A 14,913-nucleotide genomic window follows, 5' to 3' on the forward strand; every position below is an offset into this window, starting at 1 on the left:
GTTGAAATTTTAGGAGACCTAGGAGAGTATTTTCTCTTGCTAAATTTAATTTTTATACAAACATACTTACCTCCAATATTTTTTTCTTCTGACCTTCATTTACTTTTCCAGCCAAACAGCAATGAGCTAAAGCATTTTGTATTATGTGCTTATTGGATTTTGCACTGGGTTCTTTGTAGAGCTTTGGTCCTGTGACAAAGAATTAAAATAATAATAAAAATAACATTTGTAAGACAGAAATACTACTGTTTTTAAATGATGTAATTCTTCCTGCACTGATGAAACTATAATAGAAAACTAAATTCTGTGCTTGAGGCACTCCAATCAAAACATTGCTTTACAACACAGGGATACATCTGGAGGACGTTCCTATGGCCTTAGGATGCCCTGTGAAAACAATGCTGGAAGTAAGATTTCACCCTGTCACTCTGTCTGCTTGACCTTCTTTAGAAGTATCCTTACCTACATTCTATTTGATTCACTTTTACTCCAATCATGCCCACTTTGAACAGAGGCTAGAAGAGATGCTGGTGGGAATATGTGAGGCTGGTTACACTCTGGATCCAATGCATTCTTTTTTTTTTTTTTTGGTAGGGGGAGAGGGTACCGGGGATTGAACTCAGGGGCACTGGACTACTGAGCCACATCCCCAGCCCTATTTTGTATTTTATTTAGAGACAGGGTCTCACTGAGTTGCTTAGTGCCTCAACTTTTGCTGAGGCTGGCTTTTAACTCACAAGCTTCCTGCCTCGGCCTCCCTAACCACTGAGATTATAGGTGTGTGCCACCGGGCCCAGATAATGTATCCTTCTTGTTATTTATATGCTTGTTGATACTTATTAAAGGGTTTCTGGATTTTAACCTTTATAAGGAAGGGCTTTTGTACTACTGATAGAACTTCACTAAAACTTCTTTAGAACCAAATGACCACACAAAAATGGTGTATAATTTTAAGACAGAATTAGAGCAAGAAGAAGGTGAGAAGCACATTGAAGGCATATAATTCTAAGACAGAATTGATGTCTATTACATCACTAATTTTGTTTAGAAACCTATTTCTATTCATCTGGCACAAGTCACTGCCTCCCTAAAAGAAGCTGTTATTGCCAAACTAAGCTACCTGCAGGTGACCACTTTTGTTTAGCATTTTTTTATTTTTAAAAATCAGCCTCCAGTGTTCAGAGCAAAAAGTGAGCCAATAAAACTTTCTTTCATATCACCTTCATCTATTCTCATTAGTGCGTTAAATTTAAATGTTTCCCTAAAAATATACACTAACCTGTGTATTCTGTTCCAGAAGCCACTGAAGAAGTTGTTGATGCATTTTCCCAGTCTTTTTCTCCATTTCGACTGCCACAACGACTTGGGGACAAGAAAGCTTCGACAGACTCTGATCTAAATAGTAAATAATATTTTTGATATCTCAAAAGAATGCTTTGGGGCCAGAGTATATGTGAGAGTATCAACCAAAACTAATAAAAGCCTTAAAAATAGATGGTGATAATACTGTATGTCTTATTTATAGCTACATATAAAAGTTCCCAGAACACAGCAGGTACTCTAAATATTTGAAAGAATTAATGTTTTTTCATATGAAAAATGGCAACTAACACAATAAGATGGTAAAACAAAGATTAGAACTCTAAGATGATGACTATTGCTAGAAATATTTTTTTCTGATTTGGGCATTATAATCTATGGTAATGAAATAATGATTTTTAGCTGCTAATCTGTATCTCAAAGACCAAGTATATCATCAATGTCTTAAATTCAAGTAGGCAACATCCTTAGGAATTAATATAATAGGGGGAAAAATAAAAAGCTCCTTTATCTTCAATGGGAAATAAGCTAGAGAGGCTGACATTATAGATAAACTATGTATTTTCTGTTTCTACCAACCGTGATTTAATCATAATCACATTAGCAACTACTTTATGTATAATTACTGTTAAGTATATATAGCTTATAAAAAGTATCTTATCAATGTCAATAATTCTAAATTCTAAAAGATAAAGAATATTTTAATACGAATAGACCTCTTCATATAATTTCTTTTTTATATACATATTTATTTTTTAGGTGTAGTTGGACACAATACCTTTATTTTGTTTATTTATTTTTATGTGGTGCTGAGGATTGAACCCAGGGCCTCACACATGCTAGGCAAGTGCTCTACCGCTGAGCCACACCCCCAGCCCTCTTCATATAATTTCTTAACAGAAACCCAAATAGTCCTAAATCAGCAAAACTCACAAAAACTCATGATTTGGTCATTATGAAATATAAAATAAAAATGCTAAAAGAGTTTTTAGTTAAAGTTTTGTGTAACTGCAGTTACCATATTCTTTTTCTATGAAAAACAACCATATGTTCTGGATTTACCTTGGTGTCCTCTTGCCTGAATGAACACTCTCATTATCACCTGTGTTCAGCGATGCCAAAGAAAGGCTAGAGACTGAAAAAACACGATAAATTCGTGATCCTGAACAAAAACAAAATTAGAAATTTAAAAAGAGCAACTAGCAAAGAGTCTGTTCATTAGATAACACCAGCATGTGAAAATTAAGCTTCTGTAGTTTCTTCTTCTTGTTTTAAAACACTCACTCTAAATATGACTGCATGCATATATACACAATTTATTTAAAATTAGCAGAGAATCTACTTTTATTTTATTTATTAATTTTTGCAGTACTGGGGATTGAACCCAGGGTCTCATGCATGCTAAACCAGCACTCCCTCTGCCCAAGAACTTACTTTTAGAAAACAATAATAAAGCTAATTTGCTATTCCCAAAGGAAAGTGTTAATGAGACATGATACCTTGAACTTCAAGAAAGAAAAATAAATTTAGTAACACCTAATTCCTAGCTGGAAAATATACTAATTTTAGCCAATATTATTTATCAAAGTTCCACTGACTATAAAAGATCGTTATCTTTCAACAGTCAATGTTATGTTATTTTTCCTCAGGCTTAGAATAACTATAGGAATTCTGAACTCACAATCCTCCTGCCTCAGTCTTCTAAGCTGCTGGGATTACAGGCACATGCCACCACACCCAGGTGACTATTTCTATTGTAAAGGAGGGATTTCTGAACCCTTGATTTTATATTCTTTATTCTATAGACATGTTTTTTATTTATTTTTCAGTACTGGGAACTAAGCCTTGTGTGTGCTGGGCAAGTATTACACCACTGAGCTGCATTCCCAGACTTTTTACATTTTATTTTGAGACCAGGACCTGTCTAAGTTGCTCAGGGTGGCCTCAAACTTTCGATCTTCCCACCTCAGCTTCTCAAGTAGCTGGGATGACAGGCATGCACCACTGTGCCCAGGTTTCTACAGACATGTTTCATATACATTTCATGCATATAACATTTATCCTAAATTTACAAGTACTTAGAGGATAGTTAATAAGTCATGGAGATTAATCTGAGGGCAGAGTTGCCTAATAAATTAATTTTTTTTTTTTAAATTTAGAAACAGGGTCTTGTAGAGCTGCTTAGGGCCTCACTAAATCGCTGAGGCTGGCTTTGAACTCCTGATCCTCCTGCCTCAGCCTCCTGAGCTGCTGGGAACACAGGTATGAGCCACAGTGCCCAGCTATAACTTAGTATTTAAATTAGATTTTCACCATTCACATTTGTTCTCTTGAATATATGCATATACATATAATACATATAACTCTTTAAAAAAAACTTCATTTGCTCATTTTGATTTTCTAATAAAAGTTAAATATGCATAATCTCAAATTATGTATCCAATTTAGCACATCAAAGCACAATCAAGTTAGTATGACAAAACCAAGCTGGTGTTGTTTTATGAACAGACTCCTCATAATAAGCTGTGTTACCTGGAGGACCTTTTATTGGTGTTTTGGGGGATTCAATATGATCTCTGTGAATAGATTTTGGCCGCTGTTTTTTCTGTTTTGCCATTTGAGGACGGGGTTTAATTACAGTATCCATATCTTCCATTAGCTTCAGTTGTTTTCGCCTCATGTACTCTTGCCTAATAAATTCTCTGCGTGCTCTCTCATCTTCTTTCTTCTGACGTTCTTCCTCAGTTTTACGCCTAAGGAATAAAATGGTCACATTTTTCATTTTGTCTACCAAAGACAAGTGACACTGGAGAGTTACATGTTTTATGCGAGAAGGAAGAAATATATTTCAGCACCTTGAGGAAAAATGGTTCATTTAAAATGTACTTGAGAAAAGTTAGGCTATACATATACATGTGTGTATCTTCTAGGGAAGTTATTTTAAATTGTTTTTCTCAAACATTTAAATTAATGATTCTGGAGAACTTTACTTTGACATACTAAATCAGATAATACTTGGGAAAATAACTTAAAAATCACCAAAAGTCAGCACTGATCCAGTTGTCTGTGTAGACTGCAAACATCTCTGAAAAGAAATCTGTTAATAAAAAGATTAATGAGAAATTGCCTCCTTGAGGACTATTTACCAAAATATCTGTAAATATGCCTGTGCATCATTAGCACTAATTTAGAATTGGCATAGCCACGTCCTTTACCTTGTTTCCTCTTTCTTATGCTCCATTTCTGCTTCCAGCTGCTGTTTCCGAAGCTGAGTTTCTTTCTCCCTTCTTAATCGTTTCTCCAACAAAGCTGCTCGTTTCATTGCCATATCATTTTCTGCTTTTTGATCATCCTAAGAACAAATTTCATTGAAACAGATGAATTTTAGGTACAAATATTCTCATTTTCAGTTGTTGTAGTCCTATTTCATGGTTACTCTTATAATTGAAAATCTGAACCATTACAACCCTATTAAAAGTGGACATGTTTCAGAAATTACAAAGAATTAAATTAAAGCAGTAGCAGTTCTATTAAGTAACAAAAAACCTTTTAAGACTCAATGGCAATCAAAAGAAAAAAGGTTCTGTGATCCTAATAAATAAATGCATCTTTTTATCCCCAGAATAAAGGAAGTGGGTATTGTTTGTTAGGTAATAGTCATATGAATAGGTAAACTGGTACTCTGAATGGTATCTTCTTTCTCCATTCTTCATTAAATCTTTCTCTGGTTCCTACGCAAAGCAATTTGTTTGTATTTCTTTCTCCATGTAATTTTTAAGATATGTGACCCAAGGTGCCATAACTTTTTCAAATTTTTATTATCTATAATATCCCGCACTATGTTGTGAATATATTACATACTAACAAAATAAGCATCAACAAAGAAATCATTTAGACAACTATTTACACAGCTTGTTACTTTCCTTTGTCAATGCGTAATGGAGATGCAATCCCTCTAGGAGTTCACAGTCTAAGAGATAAAGCAGATAAGAATTAAAACAACTGAAACTCTGGGTCTTAGGTGCTATACCATGAGTATGTTTAGGATATAACAGAGACAAAAAGGAGGAAATATTTAACCTCTACTTAAGACAGTATGACAGACTTTAGATGAAGCTTGTGTAAAAAAACAGTCTAAATCAGAAGTTATGGGGAAGACGCTGGACAAACAGGTTCTGGCTATTGTGCAACTGTCCCTGAACTAAAGGTTTGGATTTTTTTCATCAGGCAACTAGAATTTTTACTAGAAAGAGACTCAACTGGAGCTTCACTTGTGGGACAACTAGCAGTATAAAGAGGGAACGGTATAATTAGAGGCAGAAAGCCCATTTAGGAAGCTATCCCCATAGTCCAAGGGATGAGAATTAGGGTGGTAAAGACATGGAAATGAATGAAATAGGAGATATGGAATGTAAAGGAAGGTACAAATACATTGCCTGTTTTACACTAAAGATTCTTCCCCCTCTGCTTTCCTTTTTATTCAAGGAAGAGATGTAGCAAAGGTCTCTAAAATTGGTCTTTAATAGGTATCTATACCTATTATGTCAATAGCATTCTATTAAAAAAGGACATTTTTACATGATTAAGAGACACAACATGACTCACATCCTAATTTCTAAGTGTGGAAAAAGACCTCTAAGGGCAATCACCATAGGATCAAATTTAGAATAAATTACAAATTTTCAGCATTAAACAATCAAAACTAAAAAAGCAACTGTAATCACTTCAATAGTATTGGTGTTTGCTTTATTTTTTGTTTTCCTAAGGACAGACTAGGGCCTGTGCACACTAGAAAACTTCTCTACCTTGACAATATTCCTAGCCCTATCTATCTATCTGTGTGTGTGTGTGTGTGTGTGTGTATATGTGTATGTATATATATATATAAATAATTTAGTTTTACGTGGACACAATACCTTTATTTATTTTTACGTGGTGCTCAGGATCTAACCCAGTGACTCACCCTCACATATGCTAGGTGAGTGCTCTACCACTGAGCCCCAACCCCAGCCCCTTTATTTTATTTTGAGACAGAGATGCTTAGTGCCTGGTTAAGTTGCTAAGGCTGACCTTGAACTTGTGATCCTCCTGCCTCAGCCTCTCAAAGTGGCTGGGATTACAGGTGTGTACCACTAGGCCTGGCTAGTTCTAGGGCTTTCTCCCACTACTTCAATTTAAAATCTTAAAATTATAAATTGCTGCTATTGGGTGTTGTCTTTTCTTTTTATGTTCCAAATTTTGAATGCATAGGATTAAAGATTATGTTAGTCCCTTAATGTAAAAAAAGAAGTCTGAAGAACATGTTTCTGATTATATAGGAATATATTTTTCCATCTGGTAATTTGAAAATTTTAGAAAACCATAAAGATCAAAAAAGGGTGATAAATCTAGTAGAGAAAAATTAAAATTTAGTTGGCTCTTCTACTTTATTATCTACGATAAATTCCAAAATTTTCACCATCAGGAAGTGATACCATTCAATACCTGTGTTAGTTGGCTGCAGTATTATTTAAATATATTGCATCCAATAACAATACTAAGATTTATATTCTAAATTGTAGACCTATGTACGATTAGAGATTATCTACTTTAGTTCCTTAATAAAAAAATACAAATAACACAATAATATATTCCCAATTATAGAAAAATAAGGCTCTAAGATTTATACTATAAATAAAACAGACAAAACCCAACAGAATATGTCCTTTTCCCAGTGCTTTTATTTTTATTTATTTTTAATTTTAATTTTTACTTTTTTTGGTACTGGGGATTGAACTCAGAGGCACTGGACCACTGAGCCACATCCCCATCCCTATTTTGTATTTTATTTAGAGACAGGGTCTGAGTTGCTTAGTGCCTTGCTAAGTTGCTAAGACTGGCTTTGAACTAGTGATCCTCTTGCCTCGCCTTCTGAGCTGCTGCGATTACGGGCACCACCACGCCCAGCTTCTTCCAATGCTTTTAAAGGAGTTGCTTCAGGTGCTGTGGTTCTACAGTGGTGGAGAGCTTTCCACATGCAAGGCTCTAGTTTCAATCCCTAGCACTACAACAACAAAATTAGCTATTTCAATGACAGCTACTCAAACTATGTATTCTTGTTTTTCCCCGCCAAACTGGGGATTGAACCCAGGGGCACTCTTATCACTGAGCTATAAGCTTTTTTTGAGACAGGGTCTCACTCAGTTGCCCAGGCTGGACTCAAACTTGCAAACCTCCTGCCTCAGTCTACTGAGTGGCTGGGATTACCACTGTGAATCACCATGCATGGCTATATGCTTTCAAAAATGTTTCCCTTTCAAGATTGTATCTGGTTAGTTTTCAAAAGATTTTTTTTTTAAAGAAAATATGTAAGGAAAGATGGTTAAGGTTTTAGAAAACCTAATGTATACTTATACACATGCTCAGTTATGAATTTTTTTACAAATTGGCAATGGAGTCAATCACTCTTTGAAGATTAAATAACTTAGTTTCAAAAAGGCCTTTGTGAAAGTGATAAAGAGAGGTAGAGATGCAAAAACAGGGAATAATATATCTGTGTCACGACTAGGATAAAATGATTTGTTACCGCTTCAAGTGCATTTAAATATTACCACAGTCCACCAAGAGAGCAGTGCCAAAATAAGTTTTAGAATTAATGGCAGACTTTTAACAAAGGGGACTCCTACTAAAGAAATAAGCATAAAAATATACATACACCCACCCATCTAATAAAGATGTCCCAAATGATGCAGATTAATATTACCTTAAAAAAGAATCCACAGCATACTTTCTGATCATCTTCAAGTGGTTCTTTATCACTTTCTCCATCATATTTTTCAACAGATTCATCAGCCTTTTCAGGAGGTTTCAAATCTGAGAGGGAAACTTCAATCAGATTAACATTTTTAGGAGCAGTAGGTGGGAAAACAGGTTTAGGAGGTGGTTCTGTGGGTTGACTCAATTGGTCCTCATTTGGTGTCAGACATACAGTTTCTGTGACAGGCTGTGACAGGACTTCAGAAACTGTTGACTCAAAAGGTTTAAGTTCCTTCTCTTCAAGATTATGTCCATGCTGTTCCAAAGTTCCTTTGCATTCCAATTCATCCTTTTTAACCTCCTCTTTAGGTTTGGATTCTTTTAACTGAGGCTCTCCATCATCCCCAAAACATACAAATGACCGAGTCTGAATGGGAACTTGACTTGGGGAAAACCTTCGTAACCGAGGAAGACTATCCACAGACCGAGGGGGTGTCAAGGTCCGATTCAAAGGTGTTATCTTTAATTCATTTGGCCTAGGAGTCCTTTGATTTTTAACAGAAAAAGATGTGCTTTTCCTGTTAGAAGACTGTGGAGATGGATGAGTAGGACGAGGGGAGTCTGAAGAGAACGGTGCAATAGCTGACGACAGGCCTGCCTGTCTTGAAGGTTTAAAATCTCGAATCTGTTTCTGTGGAGAGGGTTGTGGAGGTGAAATCACCCATGACTGTTGCTCTCTCATTTGCATTAACATTTCCTGCTGAAGGGACAAGCGTTGCATTTCTTGTTGTAGAAAATGCAGGGATGAATTTAACTTTTCAATGGATTTTGTATATTCTAAAATCTCTCCTTCATTCAAAGTCTCCTCTGAGGGACTAGCCAGGTTCCACTGCTTTTCAGGATCAACAGGTGTAGTTGGTGACTTTAGCCATTTGGCCGGAGGATTCTCCATGCTTTCTTTTATATCTGCTAGCGACTTACTCCTTTGTCCATCAGTTTTCTGTGATTCCTTTTCTTTTGTTCGATCAGTATATACTTTCTCATCTTCTGCACCAGCTGCTTCCTCTCGAAGAGGGGAAATCCCATCTCCTTTCTTTTTTACCACATTAAGGAATGCTGTCCTTCCCATTTTCTGCCTCTGTTTAGTAAAAGCAGCTTCCATTTTCTTTTTTTGGGCTTCTATTGCACGCCTCTTTTCTTCTAGTTTCATCCTAAGATGCACCATTTCAGAAGCTAACAGCTGTGTAGTGTCCCGTGCTTGTGGAAGGCCTGTTTCTTCTGGAATTTGTGCCCAAGCAACCACATGAGGAATATTAAGTTCAGAGCCCTCTGGTGTAGTTTTCTGAGAACTACTTCCACTACTTTTTCCATCTGTATGATTCAGTTTCCTGAACTTCTGCTCAGCAAAGCTGGTCATCTTAACTCCAGAACTAGAAGAAGCACTGCTACCTGGCTGAGACTTGGTACTTATGGTACTTGGACAAGGACTCAAAGCATCTCTGGGATTGCTGGTTCTTATATCATAATCCTGAAGAAATTTAGATGCATCATCCATGTCAGAGTCTAGGCTTACAGTATAATCTCTCAAAGAAGAATCTTCATCCATAGTTTCAGGAATATCTTCTGAAGGAACATGAATTCCAGTGTCTACTTCTGTAGTATCAGTTATGGGACTCAAGGCACCTTTTGTGTCAGTTATGTTATCAGGACTAGATTGATTTAGCTTGATATTTGAATTTAGGATACTCATTTCTTGGTTATGAAGAAAGAAGCCATTAGCAATTTGGTCTGGCCGAGGTGTATGGGGAGATCTTTCAGTGTCATGAATTATTTGTAATGCTTCTTCAATGCTTGGTGTCTCAATCTGATTGCCAAACTCATCTAGAAGTACTCTATTTTGTAAAGCTCCATTTGGAAGCTTGTAATGAATATTCTCATTAGAATTTAGTTCATTTGTATTAAGGGGCACATAGGATTTGAAGTCACTCTGAGAGTCTATATTAAGTTCTTCTTCAATGCTTTCTGCTTCTTCTTCTCCATTTACTGGCTTGAAGGACAAATTTTTCCTAATGTGTTTAGATACGCGATTATTGTTCAGGGTAAGTCCTTCATTACTAATGGAACGAGTGATTCCTCGGTTAAAAGTGGATCTTTGTTCACTATCTTCTTTATCAAAAGAAATATCAAATGAAACACCATGTACTGATGATCTGGGAAAAAAATTAAAGAGAAAAATCTTAAAATTTTATTCATTTTCTTTACTTATTTTTCAGGATCACAGTCTTGAGTTACTGGGAATTTTGCCATGAGCCACCATGCCTAGCTTAGCTACCTTTTAAACTTAGCCTCTTTGACTTCTTTAGCATTTGTCTGTGTTGTCTCTTTTTTGGGTGGGTAGAAGGGGTATACCAGGGATTGAGCTCAGAGGCACTCAATCACTGAGCCACATCCCTAACCCTTTTTTTGTACTTTATTTAGAGATAGAGTCTTACTGAGTTGCTTAGCGCTTTGCCTTTGCTGAGGCTGGCTTTGAACTCACGGTCCTCCTGCCTTAGTCTCCAGAGTCGCTGGGATTATAGGCCTGCGCTGTGTTGCCCTTTTTAAATTTAGGTACTAACCAAAATTCTAGATTTGGTGATCTGGCTAAAAATAAAAGAGAGATAAAGATAAAATTGGCATTTCTTATTTTTGCGGATACCACGGATTTAATTCAGGGGCACTCAACGGCTGAGCCACATCCACAGCCCTATTTTGTTTGTTTGTATTTATGTATGTATGTATGTATTGTATGTATGTATGTATTTATTTATATTTTTAGTTGTAGGTGGACACAATACCTTTATTTTATTTTTATGTGGTGCTGAGGATTGAACCCAGTGCCTCATGCATGCCAGGCGAGTGTTCTGCCACCGCACACAGTGGCATTTCTTGATAATGTCAATATCCTAAGAATAATTCAGTTTACCTTTTCTCTTTGGGCCATGTTCCTATGAAACCATCAACATAAGACATGGATGAAGACCTTCTAATTCCTCCTTCAAATGAGAAAAAGAAAAAGCCATGAAATCATGTAAAAAAATCTTAATTTATATGCAATTTAACAGATTTCACATGTGAGGGTTCATTAATAGTGCTATAAAGTAAGCAGGATACCCCCCCTCCCCATACACACGCACACTCACATAAATTTCAGAGGCCAGGAATGTAGCTCAGTGGTAGAACTACATGATTAGCGAGTAAGGCCCTGGGTTCAATCCCCCGTACTGCTCCCCCACTTCAAAAAAGTAAGAAGTTATATATATATGAAGTATTTCATTTTATTAGGAAAAGTAAGCATAGGGCATAACAGTCACTCCACAGGAAAAGAAAAAAGTTTAGATACATTCATCCTCAATCATTTCTCAGGTAACTTTCTAAAATAACATTTTCCCTAGGCTTTTTCAAATATACTACCTGAGGCTGAAGAATGAGCTTGGGGTCGTGAGTATCTAGAAGGCAAATGATGATGAGACTGTGTAAATGTAGCTCCTTCCCCACTGCAATGTAGAATACATTTAAAATTTTCTTTTTAACTCTTTAATATAATATAAATTTCATACAGAATGGCTGAACTTAAAAAGATAATACTATCACCTCTGGTTCTACATCTTATAAAAAATAATAATCTATTGTTTAAATCAAATAATGGCTACAATTAAATATATGTACATTAATTTTATGTCTTTTAGCTAAACAACTTAAAGTACTTTCATATATATCTCAATGTCCTTAAGGAACAAGATATGGCATATTATTTTCACCTTACCAAAAGAAAAACAAAAATAAAAGACATTAAATTAAATTGCCAATTTGAAATATTTTGGTCAAATCTAAATTTCTAAAAACTACATGCATAATAAACCCTTATAAGAGACCCTGACAGTCTCCCTGTTCATGGACTTGTGCCTGTACACACACACATCTAACAGTTACATTAAAACAGTGAGCTTCACCTTGAAGACCTCTTTGTCTATAAAGATACGAACTTTTCCTGTTATTTCTCCCTATTTAATTCTACCATATTCCACTTAACTCAGGGGATTAGATAATCTCCTCAAATTATTACATTTGGCATAATCAAGCTTTCCTCTCTTAATTTTTCTCTTTATAAATTTTAAGTCTGCCGTGTCCCTCCTTGCAGTCAAGTGAAGGAGTTAAGTATTCCCACCCCTAATCAGCTAAGAAGAAGCTAGGAAACAAGATGTAGGGACTTTTGTAGTTTGTGACTATATTATTCCCAGGATGAGTAGAAATTTCTGAATCCTTCCTTGAATGTTCTACAATGTTGGAGACCTACTAGACACATAAAGAAGTAACAGGATGACTAGGAGCCTAGAATGGCATTGCACAACAACCCTTCAAGGAAAAGGATTTAGATATCTGGTTATAAAAAAGGTTCTTGCTAGGAAAAAGCAGCCACTAAGACACGAGACTTAACTGAAAACATTTTCTAGTGTCGGAATGTAGAACATTGTTCAATCAGGTTCCTAGATATAGCAAGTTTTACTTTTCATCTTTAAAGTGGAATCAAATTACTTAATAGTACAAGAGTGACGTGGAACACTGAGGGTTTTCCAAAGTTTCAAGGAAGGAAGTATCACTATGTAACAAACCAGGAAAGTACTGAGAAAATAATATTTAGGAGAAGTTTTCCATGAAAAAATACACTGAAATTCTTCTATCAGCAATGTTCTAACTTAACACCTCTATACAAAACCATAGAGACAGTAGATAGTTATAGAATAGAAAACTTAACGGAAGTAGTAAGAAAACTCAGTAGTAAATTAGAGGGTAAGGAAAGGGAATGCTTTCTTAATTTCTAAGAAATGATTTGTACACATGAGAAAGTTCACACCAGTAAAAGACCTGCAAAGTAAGTAAGTATTAAAAGGCCTAGGGTTTTGTATTCATTGGACTACACTTGAGAGAAAAATGTCTTAAATGTGAGGAGTAGGTGACAGCTACACAATAATTTTACATTAAGCCAATAATTCATACAGAAAGTACTTTGAATTTTTTGCTTATCATTTGAAAAATGTATTTTGATTGATCTGCTTGAATTTCTAAAATTGCAGAAAACATATCAATTTTAAACTTAAAAACCAGATAGACTGGGGAGTCCAAAGTCAACGTAAATTTCAGGTTCTAATAAACACAAATGAAAAGCTGCTTCCAGGAAGATCTGCCAAAAACATTCTTAAACAAACTCATGTCCCTAACAAACTCGTGACTATTACTTGGAACAATAGTCACGATTATCCTAATATTGAATGGAAGAAAATTTTTACTTTGCTTTTAAATTCAGTTCCTGGTATTAAAAGCTAAATGCATTCACTATTCAATATTTATAATAGATATTCTCTTGCTATATCTCTCAATAGACATAGTAACCACAAAATAAAACAGTGGTAAAAACTGCTTCAAAGATTTGAAAAAAAAATTAAAAATCCAAATAAAATCTTAAAATTTCTCCCTGAGGGCTAAGAGTCACCAACTAGATACAACACACACTCATAGACTATTAGTCACTAGTAGACAACTATGAACAAATATACTATTAGGTAATTCTCAATTATAAACAAGTTATAGAGCAAAAGTTTGATTTTAATTATTTATTAGGACCTCAGAATATAATCTCCCACTTTTCAGTATGGTTCATAATTTCAGTGTAAAATTCAATTATATTTTAGTTAAAATAGGCTTTAACAGGTAAGCTAATTATAAATTAGCTCAATATCTAAACAAAAACTTTTAAACTGATTTAATGTAATAAAATATGTGATTTCATTAGTAAACAGAATGGAAATAGTAAAAATGTAGTCATTGTGGAATCTTACCTTGAAGTGAAGTCAGAACTACATGAACTATCCAAGACATTTCTTTTGGCAGCATTTAAGACAGGAATTGATGGCATATCTTTCACAGGTTCAGCTAGAATAAAAAACCTTAAAATTACATGTTTAGCATGTTTCTAACATTATTTCAGGAATTATGGGCCACAAATAAATAATCACGATTCATTCTCTATTTCCTTTACTGCTTATATAAAAATCATGGCATATGCTATAAGTTTTTTATTTTTTTCTTAAAATTTCAAAGAGTCAAATTCTCTTTAAAACTCTTATTGAAATATTCTGATGCTTTAAATTTTACTTGATTAAGGCTAATTGGGGGAAAAAGGCCTCCCACAGAATAAATACAGACATTTAAAATGAAAATTTTGCGAAAGCTTTCATAGAATTTTCAGAAACATATGGCCATCTTTATTTTTTACGAAGTAGCTGGCATTTTAATAATAAAAGATGGAATTTCACTGGAGAATAATCAGACCCGCTGAAGTAGTCTACATTTTTTTTTTTAAGAGAGAGAGAGAATTTTTTAACATTTATTTATTTTTTAGTTTTCGGTGCACAAGACATCTTTGTTTGTATGTGGTGCTGAGGATCGAACCCGGGCCACACGCATGCCAGGCGAGAGTGCTACAGCTTGAGCCACATCCCCAGCCCAGTAGTCTACATTTTTATAAATAACTTTGAAGGAAACCAATTTACTTTCTGACTCTGACATTTAATGCAACAGCCATTAATATTTTGAGTAGAGGGCTTCCCAGATGAAATCACAATAAGCCATAATGGTGAAAACCTTATGTTAATTGTAAAACTCTGTCCAAATATTGGTTATGATAATTAGTAAAGATATGTAACCTTACCTAATAGCCTTCAGGAAGAATATGAGCTTCTTTAAAGGCATTCTTTGTTATCTAATGGCTCAATGTTTAGAATCTACTTTAAACAACATAGAGGCACTAAAACAGATGAA

General features: G+C 35.0%; 1 protein-coding gene across 5 annotated transcripts in view; it reads right to left on the reverse strand.

The window, feature by feature from the left end:
- Positions 1–14,913, reverse strand: part of Camsap2 (calmodulin regulated spectrin associated protein family member 2) — a 91,041-nt gene that overhangs the window by 3,271 nt on the left and 72,857 nt on the right. For 2 of the 5 annotated variants that reach the window (XM_071600195.1, XM_071600193.1), the window contains 9 exons: positions 13,932–14,025; positions 11,509–11,591; positions 11,021–11,090; positions 8,063–10,265; positions 4,536–4,672; positions 3,853–4,073; positions 2,383–2,482; positions 1,280–1,395; positions 71–189 (listed from right to left, as the gene is read on the reverse strand). In XM_071600195.1, the coding sequence (XP_071456296.1) occupies positions 71–189; positions 1,280–1,395; positions 2,383–2,482; positions 3,853–4,073; positions 4,536–4,672; positions 8,063–10,265; positions 11,021–11,090; positions 11,509–11,591; positions 13,932–14,025 (3,143 nt within the window). The remainder of the gene's footprint in view (positions 1–70; positions 190–1,279; positions 1,396–2,382; positions 2,483–3,852; positions 4,074–4,535; positions 4,673–8,062; positions 10,266–11,020; positions 11,091–11,508; positions 11,592–13,931; positions 14,026–14,913) is intronic. The other 3 variants (XM_027945686.3, XM_071600194.1, XM_027945684.2) reach the window with 3 other exon arrangements.

The sequence above is a fragment of the Marmota flaviventris genome, chromosome 12 (assembly GCF_047511675.1).
Source record: "Marmota flaviventris isolate mMarFla1 chromosome 12, mMarFla1.hap1, whole genome shotgun sequence".
Classification (NCBI taxonomy): domain Eukaryota; kingdom Metazoa; phylum Chordata; class Mammalia; order Rodentia; family Sciuridae; genus Marmota; species Marmota flaviventris.